This window comes from Caretta caretta, chromosome 2 (assembly GCF_965140235.1).
Source record: "Caretta caretta isolate rCarCar2 chromosome 2, rCarCar1.hap1, whole genome shotgun sequence".
Taxonomy (NCBI): domain Eukaryota; kingdom Metazoa; phylum Chordata; order Testudines; family Cheloniidae; genus Caretta; species Caretta caretta.
The window spans coordinates 242,179,032-242,197,576 of NC_134207.1; the positions used below are offsets into that span (position 1 = coordinate 242,179,032).

At 37.1% G+C, this 18,545-nt stretch overlaps 1 protein-coding gene across 10 annotated transcripts in view; it reads right to left on the reverse strand.

Annotated features, from left to right (window-relative positions):
* Nucleotides 1–1,080: 1,080 nt before the first annotated feature.
* PARD3 (par-3 family cell polarity regulator) overlaps nt 1,081–18,545 on the reverse strand; it is a 666,051-nt gene continuing 648,586 nt past the window's right edge. For all 10 annotated transcript variants that reach the window (XM_048837722.2, XM_048837719.2, XM_048837721.2 and 7 more), the window contains 2 exons: nt 7,314–7,441; nt 1,081–3,219 (listed from right to left, as the gene is read on the reverse strand). In XM_048837722.2, the coding sequence (XP_048693679.1) occupies nt 2,826–3,219; nt 7,314–7,441 (522 nt within the window). In that variant the 3' untranslated portion in view covers nt 1,081–2,825. The remainder of the gene's footprint in view (nt 3,220–7,313; nt 7,442–18,545) is intronic.

An 18,545-nucleotide genomic window follows, 5' to 3' on the forward strand; every position in this document is an offset into this window, starting at 1 on the left:
ATGGATACAATTTAGTGCCCACAGTTATTTGTGTGTACAAATGCTACCATAGCAACATGAAACGAGCTGACTTATGGATACAGTCTGGAGGTGAGATATCTAGATGGTAGTTGGGCTTGCAAAACTGTGAGTGCAATTATTTGGCTACTGTTAATTGAATACCACAAAAATGTAGGCTACTTTTCAAAATCAAGCCTTAGAACGTATTTATGCATCAAAACCCGCCTGTGCACCTTGAAGTCCACTCTTTCTCTTCCCCAGGAGAGCCTACAATAAAGTCACAATGCATGATTTGACATTACGACTACCCTGGCAGCAAACAGATGTCATGCATATATAGGATTATGACTGACATTACTGGAGGATCCAAGAAGAGGAGGAGCTGTGTGAAGAGGGACAAAAGCAGACTCAGCTTCAATACTAATGGAGTTTCACTGGCACAGTAACAATGCTTTATCTATAAGTCTTCTCTTTTCAAGTTTTGTCCAGCGTTGACATCTTTCTTTAAGGCCCAAAACCTTAATCCTGAGCAAAGCCTGAAGTAAACAGTCTTTGAAGAGGGGTTCTTCATGCCGGCCTGCTGGGGACAGAATCTGATGCATTTTGACTATGGAACACCAGTGAAGACACTCTGTAAACACCCCTGCACTCTCTCTGGCTTAGCAATGAATTGCCAAGGGATCTATGTTAATTATGGATCCACTGGCTACAACTTTGCCCATCATGTCCCTACCTCCAGTGGAGATGTGTGGAGAGAACGCTCTTTGAGGACTGCCACAGAATCTGGTCTTAAGAAAATAGCATTTCAATGTCACAGGTCTGCTCTAAAAATACCACTAGAGATTTCAGCGCATTTTTTTCTGAGATTTTTTTCTGAGAGGGTTTTTAGGTTCTCAAATGGGTTATAATTCTTTTCTTTTTGTCTATATTTATAAGCACTCACAGAAAGACAGACATAAACCATTAGAAATATGATAAAATAGCATCTGTTAAATACTGTTAAAGGTAATGACTGCTGCAGTTTTCATAAGGCTCCGCAGGCAATACTAAGGAATAGAACAGGCAATGATAAGACCAGAATGGAAACAGCCTTTTATTCTAAATTTCATATGTACAGGGAAAGCCGTTTTACGCAGTTTTGTAAACTCTGCATAAAAGAGCCATTGTCATCCAATGTCACTGTGTTTACATGAGTAACAATTTTTAAACACTGGAGTACATTATTAACAACAAAAACCATTACCAAACAGGCATAAAGACAGATATATGTGCTGAAATGTCACATATATTCTAAAAACTGGTTGATGCAAAAATAAAATGTGCCAGTAAAAAAAAAAAAAAAAAAAAAGGCATATTTTAAATCACACAATCTACGATTTTTCTTTTTTCTTTCTTTTTTCAAGCATGATATGTTGAGTCTTAATCTCAAGCCTTTTCACATAAGGATTTGCAGGCACTTTAGTAACCCAGCTATATATTTACCATACATGAAGTTCAGACCAACAAACATAAAACCAACTGCTGCAAAAGAAATTCTCATATCCCATATGCACATTAAAATATCACTGCTAGAGCAATCTTATTTCAGTTATTTTTGGACATTAACATGTTTTCAGGATGACGTGTAACAGATTTTCTCCATTTATCTCTTATTCATACGTTTTAGAGTTTCTTTTTAATGTGGTACCACAATGCAAAGGTACAACACATAGAATCACAAGGTGATCATCCATAAAACTTTACAAATGATAGAAAAAAGAGTTGGGGTCTATGTGTTTGTTTTCTGGGGTTATTTTTAGTTGTTTTGTTTTTTTAGTTTTTTGATCCAAAAAGAAGGTCTGATTGCATTTTGTCTTGCTCTAAGCCCTCCCCCCAACCTTCCCACAATAAAGACAAGTAAATTATAATCATATATAGGATGATTGTGGGGTAATTCTTCCCTAATTCTTTTCTTAGGTACAATTTCACATGACCTCATACATTTTTAAGGAAAACAAATCACAATCCAGCCTTACGTTTTTCCACAATTCCTCATATTTCATGAAAGAACAAATATATCTGTCATAGTCTGGACTGAGATTTTATTTATAAATTTAATACCCTCTCTTTAGTTATTTCACTGGTAAAGTACTACATGTTAAGATATAAGACACTGTAAAAGGATTCCCAGGATAACTGAAAGTCGTAATGTTGTTTTGCTTATGAATCAGGATAAAGACTTTTTAAATGAGCTCAGAGAAAGAGAATGTGTGCATAACAGGAGAAAAACAGTTTTTTTAGAATATAGACAATTAAATATTGATCAACAAAGACTGTAAATGATTCCACCATAAAACATCTTAGAACTTTGATCTTGAGTGGACTTAAGCTTTATCCACTCAAGAGTGATATGTAACCCAGCCTCCACTCCAAGAGAAATAATAAAGATGTGTCAATGCCTTCTTCAACTTCAAATTCTTTAATTTATGCCACAATGCTGTATTTTGTGCAATAACTCACTGCAAAGTAGAACACATTAGAGTAAATCCTAATAATAAGCCATTGACAACTACTGGACTGGGCTAGGACGCTTGGTAACCAACACGCTGCTTACCTTAGTATTAGTATGATTGTCAAATGGTGGAAAATCCTTCCATGAATATAACACTTGAGACAGAATGGCAAAGACATAAGGCCTATCAATTCTTTGCCTATATTGCTAAAGGCACTGAAACAGACAACAGATGTATTCCTTAGTACCATCAGTTTAAACAGTTTTTGAAATACAAGTCTTTATATGAAAATGTTCTTTATTGCATGATATGTTGATCATCTTTTTCTTCAACTCAAGAATAAAATGGCCTTCCCTTTTCTGGAGTTTGTAATCTGTTCAGCCTGGCTACCTGAGATGGTGAAGGTGGTACATCTTGCCTGAAAGGACCTTTCGGAGGGACATAATTAGGGTCCTGAATTTTCTTATATGAGTCATAGTTGTTAGGCCCTTCAGAAGATGTCTTTTTTTTCAGTTGTTGCTCTTTCCGCCTCTGTTCTTGACGGAGCAGTTCTTGTGTTTCCAGCATTACCCGCGCATTGAAGCCATGTCCTCCCATGTAGCCGTTTCTTGATCCTTGGTAGCTGGAATACCTGGGGTTTTCCTTTGCAGTCTGGAACCCTTCACCAGGAGAGTAGCTCTGTTCCCAGGAATCTTGAGATACAGAACTTGCATTTTTTCTGCTCTGCCTGAAAATAAGAACAGAAAAATGTTTTAAAGAAATCTGCAGGATGCTCTTAATGTTTAAACAATAATCATTAGAAGAATGGGAATTCAAGAGCCAAGTCAACTTTTTCATAAAGGAGATTCCCCACCCCCCCCCCCAGATGGGACTCTCAGCTGATGTCAGCCTTGCAGCTAGGAGACTTCTTGATAAGTGTTCTTCTTTTCCCCCCAAAATGGCCACTTTGTCTCTTTTGCATTTTAGATATATTTCCAAAGCACTGCAGTAGGGGAACGGAATTTGGCAGCCAGTACAACAATCATAATTAGAAACTTTACGATGTTATAATTCAACTGGAAACCAACAAAAGAGTCTACAAAAACACTGCCACAATGCCAGAGAAACCAGATAACAGCAAGCACGTGTAATGAATGGTAAGTCAGTTATGAAAAAAATTAAAAAGGCAACAGGTTGATCCATTTAATACTTGCTTTAAAGCTTTACAAGTCTTTGACAAAGTCTTGTAAAAACTCTTCATTGATGTACAGTACCAATGAGGTTATGTTCCTCCAGAATCCCGAGTTAGGGAGTTTTGTATTATCAGAACTATTTCCCAGCATGCTATATCTTTCCTGAAAGGAGTGGCAGGGATAACCTATTTTGCTCATTTTCTGACTCCACAGGGTAGATAAATAAATCAAATGCATATAGGAATTACAAATTCTTATTGCTTTTTTGCAATAAATCATCACGTTATTTCAAGGAAACATTATTGTTTTGAAATATCTTTAATTTACTGTCAAGCCACTAGATGCTTTATGAATTTAAAATAAGGTTGGATATGATAAAGTAAAACAATTTTGTGCTGGAATAAGAGAGACACCCACTTTGAGATTAAAATTAGTGTAAGAGAATCATGCAGTAAAGCAAAATATATTGCTGCATTAATCAATAAGAAAGTCATTTAACTGCTGTATATATCGCTCAGGTTTTCATGTCAGCACATAGAATAAAAACAAGGCTCAGTTTTGGCTTAGTGGATTCAATAGGCAGCTGGACGTCAGGAGACATGGGCAGTCTTCCCACTACCGATTTATGGGGCAAGTCACTTAACCTCTCTGTGCTTCTCTTTCCACATGTGTAACTTGGCGACGACTATGCTTTCCCCCATTTGTAATGTACTCTGTGATCACTGGATGAAAACTTTTACTATTCCACATAAATGTAATTTATTATTATTATTGTTGATGTTCGCATACCCTTCTTTACAAAACAAGATCTCTGGGCCACAGCTCTATTGCTTGCTCGTACACGAGCAAAGTGAATGACCCTTAGGGTACAAAGCTTCCAAAGTTTCTGAAATATGGCAAGATAACTTTTCAATATGAAACATTAGCTTGGAGGTAAACATTACTTAGAACAGTTTCACCTGGGAAATGGTAATGACTAACTGAATAGACTTCATTTAATTACTGTTTTCTGGTCCTAGCTCAAAATTAGTTGGACCATTTGTGTTGTCTTTTGGGGAAGATTTAAGAAATATAATTGAAGAGGTTTTTATTTGCGTAAAGTGCTCAACATTTTAACTTAAAAGATAAACAAACTGGGCTGCTTGAAGTTACACAAGATGGAAAGTAACCAAGGTTAAGAATAAAACCAGTGCATCGTGTTAATCATAAAACTGTAATTGTATCAATGAATTTGGGATCCAAACGATATTAGTGATAGTGAGATTTCTTCCTAGGTTCATGAAAAAATCTCCGATGATTGAAGAGCTCACTGATGTCTCATTTGATTGTTTTATTACTGGCAACTTTTTGAACCACAGAATTTCAGCAGCACAATTTTCTAACAATTCCCTTCACCTGGAGCTGAGAATAATCACTTGTGTTCGTAGCCATGTCAAGGGTCATATGAACCCTGCAATTAAACGCTCATCAAATGCACACTAATAAGCGTTCTTATTCATTACTTATCATTTTTCACACTAATCAATAGATTCAGTAAATTATCTCTTACGCTCTTACGCATTAAACTTCTCTGTTTCCTATGGTTATTTTCCAAATTTGTGGTCAACGAAATTTCTCTTTAAAAATATGAATTTCTGAAGTTGGAACTTTGCATTACAGCTCTCCAGCTTTTAGATACTACAGTGACGGCTACGACAGCAAAACCCAAAACACAGGTTCAAAATGCAGGATTCATATTTTCCCAGGTGATCTATGCCTTAACAGAGCTAATGGGCCTGAAATGGACTCCAGTTTGTTCAAACAAGCCCTTAATATTATTATTTATACAGGGTTTGGTGTTTTTACCTCCATGTCATCTAACCCCTGAATCTGTCTGAGCCTTATTTATATCACGACAGTCCACTGGTGGAGCGGCACCCTTTGAGAATTACAAGGTCTGAAAAATCCTAGTATAACACAGCTCGAGAGAGAGCCTTCCTGTGCCATCTCTTCATACTCACACTGTCATGATCCTCTATTTAAGCCACTCTGTGCCAAAGTTAGTTTGGGGTATGTACACGCAGTCAGAACCTTTTTATATTTATTTACCTTTTTTAATTACCTCTTCCTCTGAAAGAGATACTAAAATGCCCAAAACATACCGTAGAACCTCAGAGTTAAGAACACCAGAGTTAAAAACTGACCAGTGAACCCACACCTCATCTGGAACCGGAAGTACACAATCAGCAGCAGCAGAGACCAAAAAAAGCAAATATAGTACAGTATTGTGTTAAACGTAAACTCCTAAAAAAATAAAGGGAAAGCAGGATTTTTCTTCTGCATAGTAAAGTTTCAAAGTTGTATTAAGTCAATGTTAAGTTGTAAACTTTTGAAAGAACAATGATGTTTTGTTCAGTTACGAGCATTTCAGTGTTACGAACAACCTCTATTCCTGAGGTGTTCGTAACTCTGAGGTTCTACTATACTTCTCAGAAAAACTATTTTGAGGTTTGAGGTGTAATCCACTCTACAGAAAGCAAGAGGTATAGGGGGAAAAAACAGTAACAGAGCTGCCATTTTGAAAAGTTTCCTTAAAAAAACCCCAAAACCCAGACCACCATAACTTTTAATCTCCTTTTTTCATTTTCTTCTAAACTTCCCAGAAAAATTCTACTCTGAGATGAGTTGTGACATGTGAAAACTCAAGAGATATGGTTTCTTTTGCAGAATAGAGGAGAGGATAATGGGGTTCAAAATCAGGGACTTAATTGTTAAGCTAACTTCACCTTTAACTATGAAATGTCTATGGCTGCTGCAAAATAAAATAGTGAAATGGCCTCTTTTGCAAGGGTTCAGCAGTTCCTGGTGCTGAGATGTATATATAACCATTACCAGCTCCCCAAAATCTATATAAAGGGACCAAAGCAAAGGCAACATAGTAATATGTAAGGCACACCCAAGTCAAGGAAGTTTTCAAGCTTAAAGTACCCCTAGCGAAAGGCAGCTCCATTCTACCTCAGCTCTTGTCACAGATTTCCCCAATTAACGTCTGAGAATTCTAAAAACTCTCTACATTCACATACAGTGTTCAAGTGTAGCTGTTCTTGTGTAACCTACACGACAAGCTGGGTAAAATTCTGACCATTCATTTTACTTCGTATTTGGCTTTTTAAAAAAATTAACTCTAATCAGTTCATTGGCCTGTGAACATTTTATGACTACAAGATTTGTTTAGACGAAAGGATATTAGTTCTCAGCATTCCAATGTTAATGATCCAGTAAGTTTGAAGAAACCCGTATGCCAGAAACTTGGATGTGGCTCAATTTTGGATAGCATTTCATGGTTGTCTCCACGTTCTTTTGTTTGATTTCTCGTTTTTTTAACTATATGTCTGTGTATCAACATCACAAGACTGATTTTTGGTTTGGTAAGAAATTAAGCAACACAAAACTATGACATACAAAAAGGGTGCAAACACCCCTCAATTTGTTTCTCTCCTCTGATCTATTTCATACTCAAGAGATTCTTTTCTAGAGGGGGAAAGTGATACTAGATAGTCCCACAGGATCCAGGCTTTAAGGTGCATGCATTAAGCACAGCATTTTCCTTCCACAAATGAAATTAGCTCCAGGCTCACATATACCACATAGTTTTAGACAGTTACTATACCTGGGTAATGAACTATACTGGCGCTGAGCTTGTTGGAAACTTTCTCTTTCTTCTTGTCGTTGCCGCTGCATCTGAACTTCTACAGATACGGAGTGTCTGCCACTCTGTGAGTATGTCTTGGAGTTTGGCTAGAGTATGGAAAGTTAAGCAAAATAATCAAGCAAAGCATGAAAATATCTACATAGGAGCAATTGACTCAATTACTGTTATATATTCACACGCATACTTTAAAATGTTCAAATTCAAATGTTCAAATTGGTTTTCCCGTAACTGCAATAAATTCTGACCTTGAACACAATGTCATCTGCTATGGGCTATATTTTAATCTAACCCTCTATTCTGGAAACGTTATCTGATAAATACTAAGGGTTGAACTGTGATTCGCTCTTATATGAAGGAACACCTAACTCCATGTGAAATCGGTGGACCAGATACTCAGCTGGGGTAAATCAATATCATGTCTGTGACGCTATGGCTATTTATACCAGCTGAGGATCTGACCCCACGTGAGTAAGGATATCACCGTCCGGCCTTAATGTTTGCACACCATTAATTAGTTCAAATGAGAGCAAACACTGCTTCTTACTATGTAATGCAGTAATGTGCGCATGTGGGGATGGATTCTCCAGTCAGCTACAAACAGAGCAAGTTGTTTGTGCACAGGGGGAATCGCTGTCTGGTGTGAAGGAGGTGACAGTCGCCTCTTGCGCCTGCTCCACTACTTGCTGCCTTCCCCACGGGGATGCACTGTCCTGCATAAGGGTGGGGGGAATTGTGTCAGGGAGGGGGAGGGCAGGTAAGGGAAAGGGAGGGAAGGGCAGGAATCGTGGCAGAGTGAGATTCTGTCACACCTAACTGTCTGCTCGCCTGCTGCAGCTTCAAATTGCTTTGGGGCCAGGCAAAGCAGAATCAGGGAGTCACAGTCACAATCCCCTTCCACTGTGCCTGTACAGAGAGAATTCAGCCTGTAGTCTTTTGAGTGCCTTCAACTGGTAGTTCTAATAACAGTAATACCAAGTATAGGAAGTTCCCTGTTGTACTACTGTAATCCACAATCCTTAACTGGAAGCTGGTGGTGTCTGCAAGTAGAGACTGTAAAATAAAGAATGATGGATTATTTATTTAAAGACAGATTTTCAGAGGCACTGAGCACTTATAAGAGCAGCAGATGCTGAGCACCACTGAAACTCTGACTCATAAGGTACATCTACACAGGGATAAAAGCTCCATGGCACAGCTGGGTCACCTGACTTGGGCTTGCAAGATCCCAGAGCTTAGACTCCAGTTTCAGCCTGAACATCTACACAGCAATTTTTCAGTCCCAGAGCCCAAATAATTTTTATGCCTGTGTAGATACACCCTTAGTCTTTAGCGGCTTAACTTGAAGTCTGTCTTCCTTATGAAATAAGTACATACACTGAACTTACGTACAATGTACCATTCAAAATACCACTTCTCTCTGCTTGGATATGATCCATTCAACAAGCATATATAATCCTTCCAGAGAAAATGCTAGCAAGTCTTGTGGAGAGACTAGGGCAACCCATACCTCATGGCAAGGATTTCAAGTACCATTACAGCCGGGATGTAATTGTGGCATTGAAATTATTGAGCATTACATTGAGTTGAGGTGAAAATGGGCTATTGTTTTGATAGTACAGAGCACTACAAGACTCCAATATGAACATGTTTCAGATTGCATGGTTTCAAGCTCTTCCGTATGTTGCCGATAGAGCAAACAATGTTGTGTGTGAGAGAGATAGGTGAAAACTAGTTATTAAAAAAAACCAGAATTTTTAGCTTTTCTCTAAAAAAATTATTAGCTATGTTGGTGCATGAGTCATGTTCAGCCACTTTTTGCCTTTTCCTCTATTTCTTTCACTCACAGTGAACATCTCTTTTGTTTTCTGCCATTATAATTTTTGCAGCAGACATACGCAGTAGTGGCTGACACATCTGAAAGATAAAAGGTTTTTCAAAAGCTCCTCACATTTTGAAGGCAAATGTAAAAAAAAAAAAAGAGTTGTAATTCTTGACTTAAGCTGCTCCTTTGTTTTAATAAGAATTCAGGTACTTGAAAGTAGCCAGTAAAACATAAAATGTGAGACAGGTCTACAGCTGCCAGAACCTCTGTTTTGAACAATGATATGCATCAGATGGAACATCAGCAGCAGCTCAAAATCTGACAAAATTTGGAGAGCAACTGTTTTACTTGTTAGTAGAAGATTATCGTGTACGAGAATCAGTTTGAAAGCATAAAAAGGAAAATGACTGGTACAGGGAAGCATAGGAAAGAGAAAAGGAGGACTTGTGGCACCTTAGAGACTAACCAATTTATTTGAGCTTATGCTTTTGCGGATACAGACTAACACGGCTGCTACTCTGAAATATGAAAAAGAGTGCATGATACAATAATGGTGCCTACTTTAGGGATAGATTTACTCTCACAAAGCCTCTGTACAAATATTCATAACAAAAAAACCCTTAAAAGAAATGTGTGATGATGAGGCAATAAATTCAGAGTGTCATAAACAGGAAACTCACTGAGCTAAAAAACTCTACTGAATATACATATCTAATAATTCACACAGACAAATTTCCTTACAAAACTTGACAGACATAAATGAAAAGAAGAGCATTTCACTTCTTCTACAGTACGTTTCCAATTTTCCTGACTTTATTGTCAATCTTGTGATATTCTGTATTTTACTTAATGCCCCCATATTATGGAGGCAAGTGATTATATGAGAATTTCAACTTTCATTTAATAAATAAGAGTAAGAGTCTAGCCATTCTGGTTACAGAATGATTAAAGAGAAAAGCTTGAAATTGCAATGCAGTAGTATCATAAACATTCAATAATCAGAAGGCAAATAATCTTTTCCTCACATATTTATTATTCATGTTTATTTTTTTTAAAAATGATTTTAAGCCAATCTCATGATTTCTGGGGACCCGATTCATTATTTTTGAATGCTTGGGGTTGGAAAACCTGTTCGGTGCATACAGTTATGTGGGCACGCATGCACACACACTAATATAAACAAAGTAACCATGGAAACATTACTACAATGATAGATGCTTTAAAAATGTTCAGAGGTTATGGTACCAACTGTCAAAAGTGGGTGCTTAAAGTTAGGCACTTAAATCTGCATTAGACACCTTAATACCAGTTAAAGACTCTAAAATGTGTCTCTGTATGGGGGAAGGTATGTGGGCTATTAAAGCACCAGGCCCATGAACGGTTTCTGAGCGGGGCATGGATTCGTAGTCACCCAAGTTTGAAAATTGCACTCAATGGTCAACATTTTCACGCTGAGGTGTCTTAAGGAAGGCACCTAAATCAACGTCCCTGACTTTTAGAAGTGACAAGCGCCTGCAACTCCTATTAAAGTCATTTGGAGTCAAATTTGCTCAACACATCTGAGAAGCAGGACAGTTTTTCATTTGCTTATGGTACGTCTACGCTGTAATTAAAGTCCCACAGTTGGCCTGACTCAGGCTCCCAGGGCTCAGGTAGTGTAGATGCTCGGCCTGGGTTCTAGGACCCTGCAAGGTGGGAGGGTCCCACAGCTTGGGTTGCAGCCCAAGCCCAAATGTTGACAATGCAATTAAACAGTCCCTTAGCTCAAGCCCCGCGAGCCCAAATCCATTGGCACGAGCTAGCTGTGGGCATCTAATTGAAATGTAGACCTACCTTAAGTGATTGCCTTTAGATCTGTCCATTTGTAAATGTTGGTTATAGAATGGATTCAGATCTGAATTTAGACATCCAAAGTATGGCTAATGAAAGCCTTATATATCATTGATGTGATATCACACCAAAAATCTCCCAAATTTGCTCATCTTTTACTTAACTTGATAAGAGAACTTCAATTCTACACATAAAGCTTTCTCTTTGTAAATGATTAATTGAGAAAAACGTATTTAAAAGGGTTGCCACAATACTAAAATTTAGTTTACAGGTAAAATGTATCTTCTAAAGGAAATTTGTATGTTAGGATTTGTCAGTTTCATTTCAGCCCCCAAAACACAACACATATGCACATAATTTATGTTACTACAAAAATACTGTCATAAATATAAAGGGAAGGGTAAACCCCTTAAAAATCCCTCCTGGCCAGAGGAAAAATCCTCTCACCTGTAAAGGGTTAAGAAGCTAAAGGTAACCTCGCTGGCATCTGACCAAAATGACCAATGAGGAGACAAGATACTTTCAAAAGCTGGGAGGAAGGAGAGAAACAAAGGGTCTCTGTCTGTCTATATGCTGCTTTTGCCGGGGATAGACCAGGAATGGAGTCTTAGAACTTTTAGTAAGTAATCTAGCTAGGTATGTGTTAGATTATGATTTCTTTAAATGGCTGAGAAAACAATTGTGCTGAATAGAATGACTATTTCTGTCTGTGTGTCTTTTTTGTAACTTAAGGTTTTGCTTAGAGGGATTCTCTATGTTTTGAATCTAATTACCCTGTAAGGTATCTACCATCCTGATTTTACAGAGGGGATTTCTTTACTTCTATTTCTATTAAAAGTCTTCTTGTAAGAAAACTGAATGCTTTTTCATTGTTCTCAGATCCAAGGGTTTGGGTCTGTGGTCACCTATGCAAATTGGTGAGGATTTTTACCAAACCTTTCCCAGGAAGTGGGGTGCAAGGGTTGGGAGGATTTTGGGGGGAAAGACGTGTCCAAACTATGTTTCCCAGTAAACCCAGTTAGAGTTTGGTGGTGGCAGTGGATATTCCAAGGACAAAGGATAAAATTAATTTGTACCTTGGGGAAGTTTTAACCTAAGCTGGTAAAAGTAAGCTTAGGAGGTTTTCATGCAGGTCCCCACATCTGTACCCTGATCTGAACACATCTGTAGTTCAGAGTGGGGGAGGAACCTTGACAAATACATACCGAGAATAAAGGGAAACCTCCATGGTGAAAATATTTAATGTCTTACAACACAAACCATGCACTTGGAATACAGCACAAAAACATGTTAACAACTGTACGAACAGGGTACTGCAAAGAAAAGTATAATTATAATAATTCTTTGAAGCCATCAAACAAACCTGGCAACAGCTCTTAGTGAAAATTGCAAAGAACTCTGTCCTTGTTTGTGATGAGATGTATGACAAGTGACCTTTTAAACCAAAAAGCAGTCAAGGCTGCAACAACAACCAAGGCTGAATTATACACATAAATGTATGTTCAAGTCCTCAACAATACATTTAAGTGATGATAGTAGCTTCCCAATCAGCATCGTTCAACAGAATACAGGATACTCATCTTGTAAAATGAAAACTCAACATGAAGGTGTGACATGTATGAAATTAAACAGCTCTATTCTTAAATAGACGCTACTTTAAAATCTGGCTTGGGGAAGTTACACATTTCTATAACTTCACTTATGCTATTAAAATAGCAAGACTAAGATATTATTTTGCATGGAATGCGCTGACATCATTAATCTCTCTGGGCCATATTGTATCCTTCACTACCACCAACAGCGGGACAGAGGTTTTAGTGAACTCCAGCCTGGGGAGAGAGTAGAAGGCAGGAATTCTCAGCAGCATTCTCCCCCTTTATTGAAGAAGTCTCTCCAGGGAGTTCAGGATACTATCCATGGAACGTGTGGGTCTTTTGTGGGTAAGTTAACGCAGATGTATTCAGTTTCCCTCTCTGCAGGTTGGAATCCACACCCTACCCTTTAGGGCAGCAGTAGATTCCATGATTGTGTGGTTCCTGTAGGAGTTGCACGACCACAGAACTAGAGAGGGAGAGTTTGTGTGTGTGCACGCATGCATGAGAGAGAAAGAAAATATGAGGGGAATCCTGGATCCAAGGCCTCTGAAGATTTTGGGGAATCCACTAGCTTAAGAGATGAAACTCACAGTACCACCTACTGTCCAGGGTGAAAGAATTCAGAGAAACTTTGAGTTAAAATTTGCAGAATTTCCTTGCACCTACATAAAAACTAATAGCGCTAATAGTTCCTTATTATTTTCTCAATTAAAAAAGTCACCATTAATTATCTGAATACATTTGTTTAACTTTTCTAGAAAAGGCTTCATAGTTTAACCCAAAAATTGCAGCAAGTTCATGGCCAGTTTGTAGACTTAAGGCATTAAAAACTTTTGATGTACCTATGTTCAGTAGAATTAGAAATAGATAAGATAGCATGACCTTGCCTGCTTTATGTACAGATGTGCTTGACCCAGATGAAATGTAATCCATTATCTGTGGGTTTCAAAATGTACAATGATATAAAACATTCTATGGATCTAGAGATGTCCTTGAGGAGTATTTTTACCCCCATCTCTTTGTTTACATTGCTACAGGAAATAGAACATATCGTAATATTCCCTTTAAGTAATTGCCAGCAGGCGTTTTATTCAAACACCATGTAATAAGAAAATTCCATCTCTTTGTATACCTTCTCTATGGAGTACGTACTGAAAACTGAAAAGCATTAGAATTAAGATTCTGATTTTATGTATCACCGCAGATGGAAAAATAACAGTCTCTGTGGCAGAAACCAACCACCGTACATTCAGAATTTTGAAATTCTGTCCTTTCTATTTGTATGAATTCCATTATATAAGCTATAAATATATTGAAATACAAAATGTGATAATTGCATTTTTTAAATCTGCCACCTTCATTTCATGTGGGGTAAATTAGAATTGCCTAATTTAGCATAATTTGAACTAGAAATACATACTTTTCAAATATAAGATTTTTAAGAGGGAACCTAAATCTTCGCAAGGAAGGTATGATATTGTATTAATTCCCTTAATAGTTGACAAAGAGAAGGATAGGATTTACATACAGAATGAAGGGAAGGAGTCTTTGGGCAGGACCACCTACATGGCTATGGTTCTATCTCTGGACTTTGGGGAAAGAAAAAACATTGTTTGGCTTTTAATGTATAGTTAGTTCTTTTACATTTTGATCAGGGCTCTTATATCTTGGAATAAAAATTCTTAAGATCTTATATCATAAGCCAATTTTAAGATCAATTTAAAAACTATGAATATTTAAATTCTCATTCTCCTTTTAGTGATGAACCTGTTTCTGCATAATTTACAGCTACCTGTCCTTTAGTACTTCCTGTTTATCTTCCAAGTCTTTGCTTCAACATTGACTGTCATGTGTTTTCCCAGTCAGAAATAGTGTTAAAGTGCTGTTGCAACTGCAGATACTCATAAAAAGCTGACCTTTCTTGTTTTGCATTGTTGGGTAAGTTGTTCAAATTATTTTAGGTTTTATCTTCTAGGAATGAGCTATTAAGTCCCTATGATTTTGTATAAGGTGTAAGAATTGCTTCTAGGGATCAGAGGATAGCAAAAAGTGACAGAAAGGATAAGATTTCCATTATGTCTGTTTTAGAAACAGGGAAAAGGCCTGAGGTGGAATAAAGCAACAGAGAAGAGAGATTTTGGAGTGAGAATTTCCCAACACCTGTTATACCAATCTATTCTTCATTAGGTTGTTAAATGTTTTTGAGCCTTTACCTTATGGAAACTATTCAGTGATTTGTCTGTTGCAAAATTCAGTGTACAATTAAAATCCTATACCCAAAACAGTAGTAATATAGTCAGTTTTGACCAAATTAACTGTTGCCTTAAAAAATAAAGGATCTTTATTTGGTGCATAAGTATTTAGGAGTAAATTCTGTCTAACTGCAATCCCTCATGATATCAATATTCTGCAGATTGAATCATCCAATTAGATGATGAGTGACTGGAAGGGAATGTTTTTGTGAATGGAAACTGCAATGCTCCTTTTTTAGCATCAGTTTTCGTGTGAAAAGGAGTTTTTAATGCTTTTTGGGTGGTAGGTGTGTTTCTTGGAGCAGGGCTGGGAAGCAGTGCACTGTTTTCAATTGATTCAATTCCTTTTTTTCTTTTAATTGGGTGGTTCAATCCCCTGACATTTAAGGCTATAATACTTAGTTGCTGTGTTTTTGTTATTGAAGGTGGGGATCAGTTAATTAAAATGTGACTAGACAAAAATACATTTAATACAAGATATAGAAGAAATTATAGCCCGAATCCCACAACTCCAGCATTGGTTCAAAGATGAGTTTCAGCAGACTTAATACTCACAACATGGAAAAGAACAAAAAAAACCCAGTCACAAAACATTGGCACTGAACTGAAATATCAACACAAAATGTCTCCAGCTTTTGAGGGGAAATATGACATAGCGCCACCAAACATCTTAAGTTTTAACTGATATAGAATGATGCCACACCAGACTCTGAATGTAGACTGGTTCCTTTGCATGTCCACTGCTATTTATTTACAAATATAAATTACACCTTTATTACACCAAATATTGGCTTGATTTCTTGCCAGCAGGATAACAATGGCTTGTTCATATCCCTACGTTACTTTTCCATTTTAGCTGAGTAACGTCACGTATATGTTGTGCACCCAATGCAATTGTGAATTCTCTCGCTCTCTCTCTCTCTCAAACACAAATAAGTGGTTAGGGACAAAAAAAAAAATAAGCAGGCCATGAGAAAGTTATCTTTTTTAAATCCCTTCAACAAAACTATGAGCTGACAGAAAAATTACTTTGGACTTTAGTGGACTCTGGATTTAAAAAAAAAAAAGCTTAATCATTGTTAATGAAGAGAGAATGGTTGAAAAAAATCGATACATCATTCAAATGACCTTGACCAAATTTTTATAATTGTACCTTGTTATTTTAATATATGTGCTCATCTCATCTTTCACACGCCAACATTTTCAGTATTTTAAAAAACACTTTAATGTGAATTTAGTGTCCATGAAAGGGGCTGGATTAACAGCCTTAAAGATTCAAGTCCTTTGTTATAAACATAACAGGTCCAGGTTGGGCACTCCCCAGCTACAGAGCAGTAAATACAACCTGATGGGAACTTTCAATGAAAGGGATAGTTCAGACTCCATGCCCAGGCAGTCACCAGACTCTTTGTCAAGGGTATAATTCTGTGCCAATTTGATGCACCTTTTTGTAATAGGGACACTTTCCCACTAAACTCTGGCTGAGATTAAACTCATTTGACATACATAACTGAATTGTAGTACCTTTGGTCACTATCAACCCAGGGCAGATTGGAATTGATGACACAGAGATGATAGTCTCTCTAAGGGCTTGTCTACACTTATTGGAGGATCGATGCTGCGGCGATCACTCTCCCATCAACTCCTATACTCCACCTGATCGAGAAGAGTAAGGGGAGTCAACGGGAGAGCATCTCCGGTGGTAAGTAGATCTAAGCTATGTGGATTTGAGTTATGCTATTCACGTAACTCAAACTGCGTAGTTTAGATTGACTTTTTCCTTTAGTGGAGACAAGGCCTGTCATACTAGCCATCAAGGCATTTGAATATCCTAATAGCCACAGGAGTTCTATCAGTACACATAGCACACACTCCAAAACACATTTTCATTTACTGTTTTAAAGTAACCAGCAGTCCCATATCGTATCATCACTTTGCTCCCTATCCTCCAGTCTCCCATCATCATGTTAATGAAAAATGCAAACTACTTATCACTTTATAGTGCACATGACTCTGCAGATGATAAGATTGTTTTTTTTCCTCTTTCTATCCAAATCAGGGCAAAGTTAACTTCAATCACATGGCTAAGGCACTTCTCCGGATTTAAAGCCTTTTGTCCTTGGAAGCCCCATTTGTGTGACAAACCACAGGCAAAAACATCTTTTTTTTAAACAATAGTCCTCGCATACATGCACTTTTCACTGCTATAGTTTATAGTCAACCTCTTACAGACAAGAAGACTGAAAAGGAGTTTGTCAAATGCATCTAAGTTTCCTCCTCTATATGTATAGTCAACTAGACTTGCACATTTTTGAAGTCATTGGTATTTAATAACACATCTGGATGCATTTTGAGAGGGTGCCCTTACAAACTCCATAATCTTAGACTAATATATATACACTGCTTAAGAGAGGAGTTTATGGTTCCTGAACACTAAAATGATTGTAAACTATAGAAATGGATGAGATCACTGTTTTATCCTTTCCAAGAACTGTGATCTTAGAAGGCTAGAGTACATGAAAGGAAAAAATAATTCTGAGTTATTCTAGACCAATTTTTTAAAAAGTACAGATATAATAAAAATAATGCAGCTAGTTACAGCTTTAACAACAGAGCAGCTCCTACAAAAGTAACAATAAGCTTCAGAATTAAAATTAATACATTAAGTAGAATTACAGTCACTTTGAGCTCATTTGCATAATCAGTAGAATGGGGAGTAAATGGAGAGATCCCAATTGTTTGAAAGAGAAAAAAAGGAAAGGTCAATGTTCTGACCCACAATTTAGGAAATTATTCCATTCCTAAGGTAATCAGCCTGTCATCCAAATAATTCCCTACTCACTCATTAATGGAAACTATAATACAAGCCAAGTTGTCTGTCTAAAGTTGCTATGGCATTTAGATATACAACAATTTGGCCCAATGACCTTCAGTAGTTAAGTTCCCAAGTCTTCAAGAGTGCAAGTTTTTCTCATAAAACACTTTTCCCAAGAACTCTGCTCGATCTCTCATTCCGAGACTAAGAAACAGTGGATATTCAGTATGGACAAATACTCCCAATTCCCAACCTTCTATCTCCTCAAAATCTTAGTACAACAGAAATGGGGTATCAGATTATCTTCACCGCTTCATATGAAAAACATCTGGTAATGAAAAAAATAAAATGTGCATTTTATTTATTCTGTTTCAGAGAAGGTTAAGGTTTTCCATCGTGGCAAAGAGAAGCCTATCCAGTATTCTCAGCAGTTTTAGGTCATTTAAGGACACTTTTACCTTTGTTCCTTTCCATGCTGCATGTTAAAAACACCACAATTTCAAATGGATGCACTGAAGAAGGATGAGGGCACAAAGGTTAAACTGCATGTAAACATGTCAGTTCTATATTCACCATCACAGACAAATAGAGATAATGTGCACATCTATGATTTTACCTATGTTATCACAAATAACTATCATACTCAGTGAAATTTATCTCTGGGTATTTCCACATCAGCCCAGTGTACATTATAGTACTACAAAGTAGGTTTGGCAGAATTCAATTTTCATTTTTTTACAATTTCAACAAATAATATTGATGTTTATTTTTATCTACTTAAATATAGATAATTGAGCAAAGGTATGGGTTTTAAGCATTTTTTTCTATTCTCTCTCTTTTCTTCTATTTTTTCCCCTATTTTTATCTATTTAAATG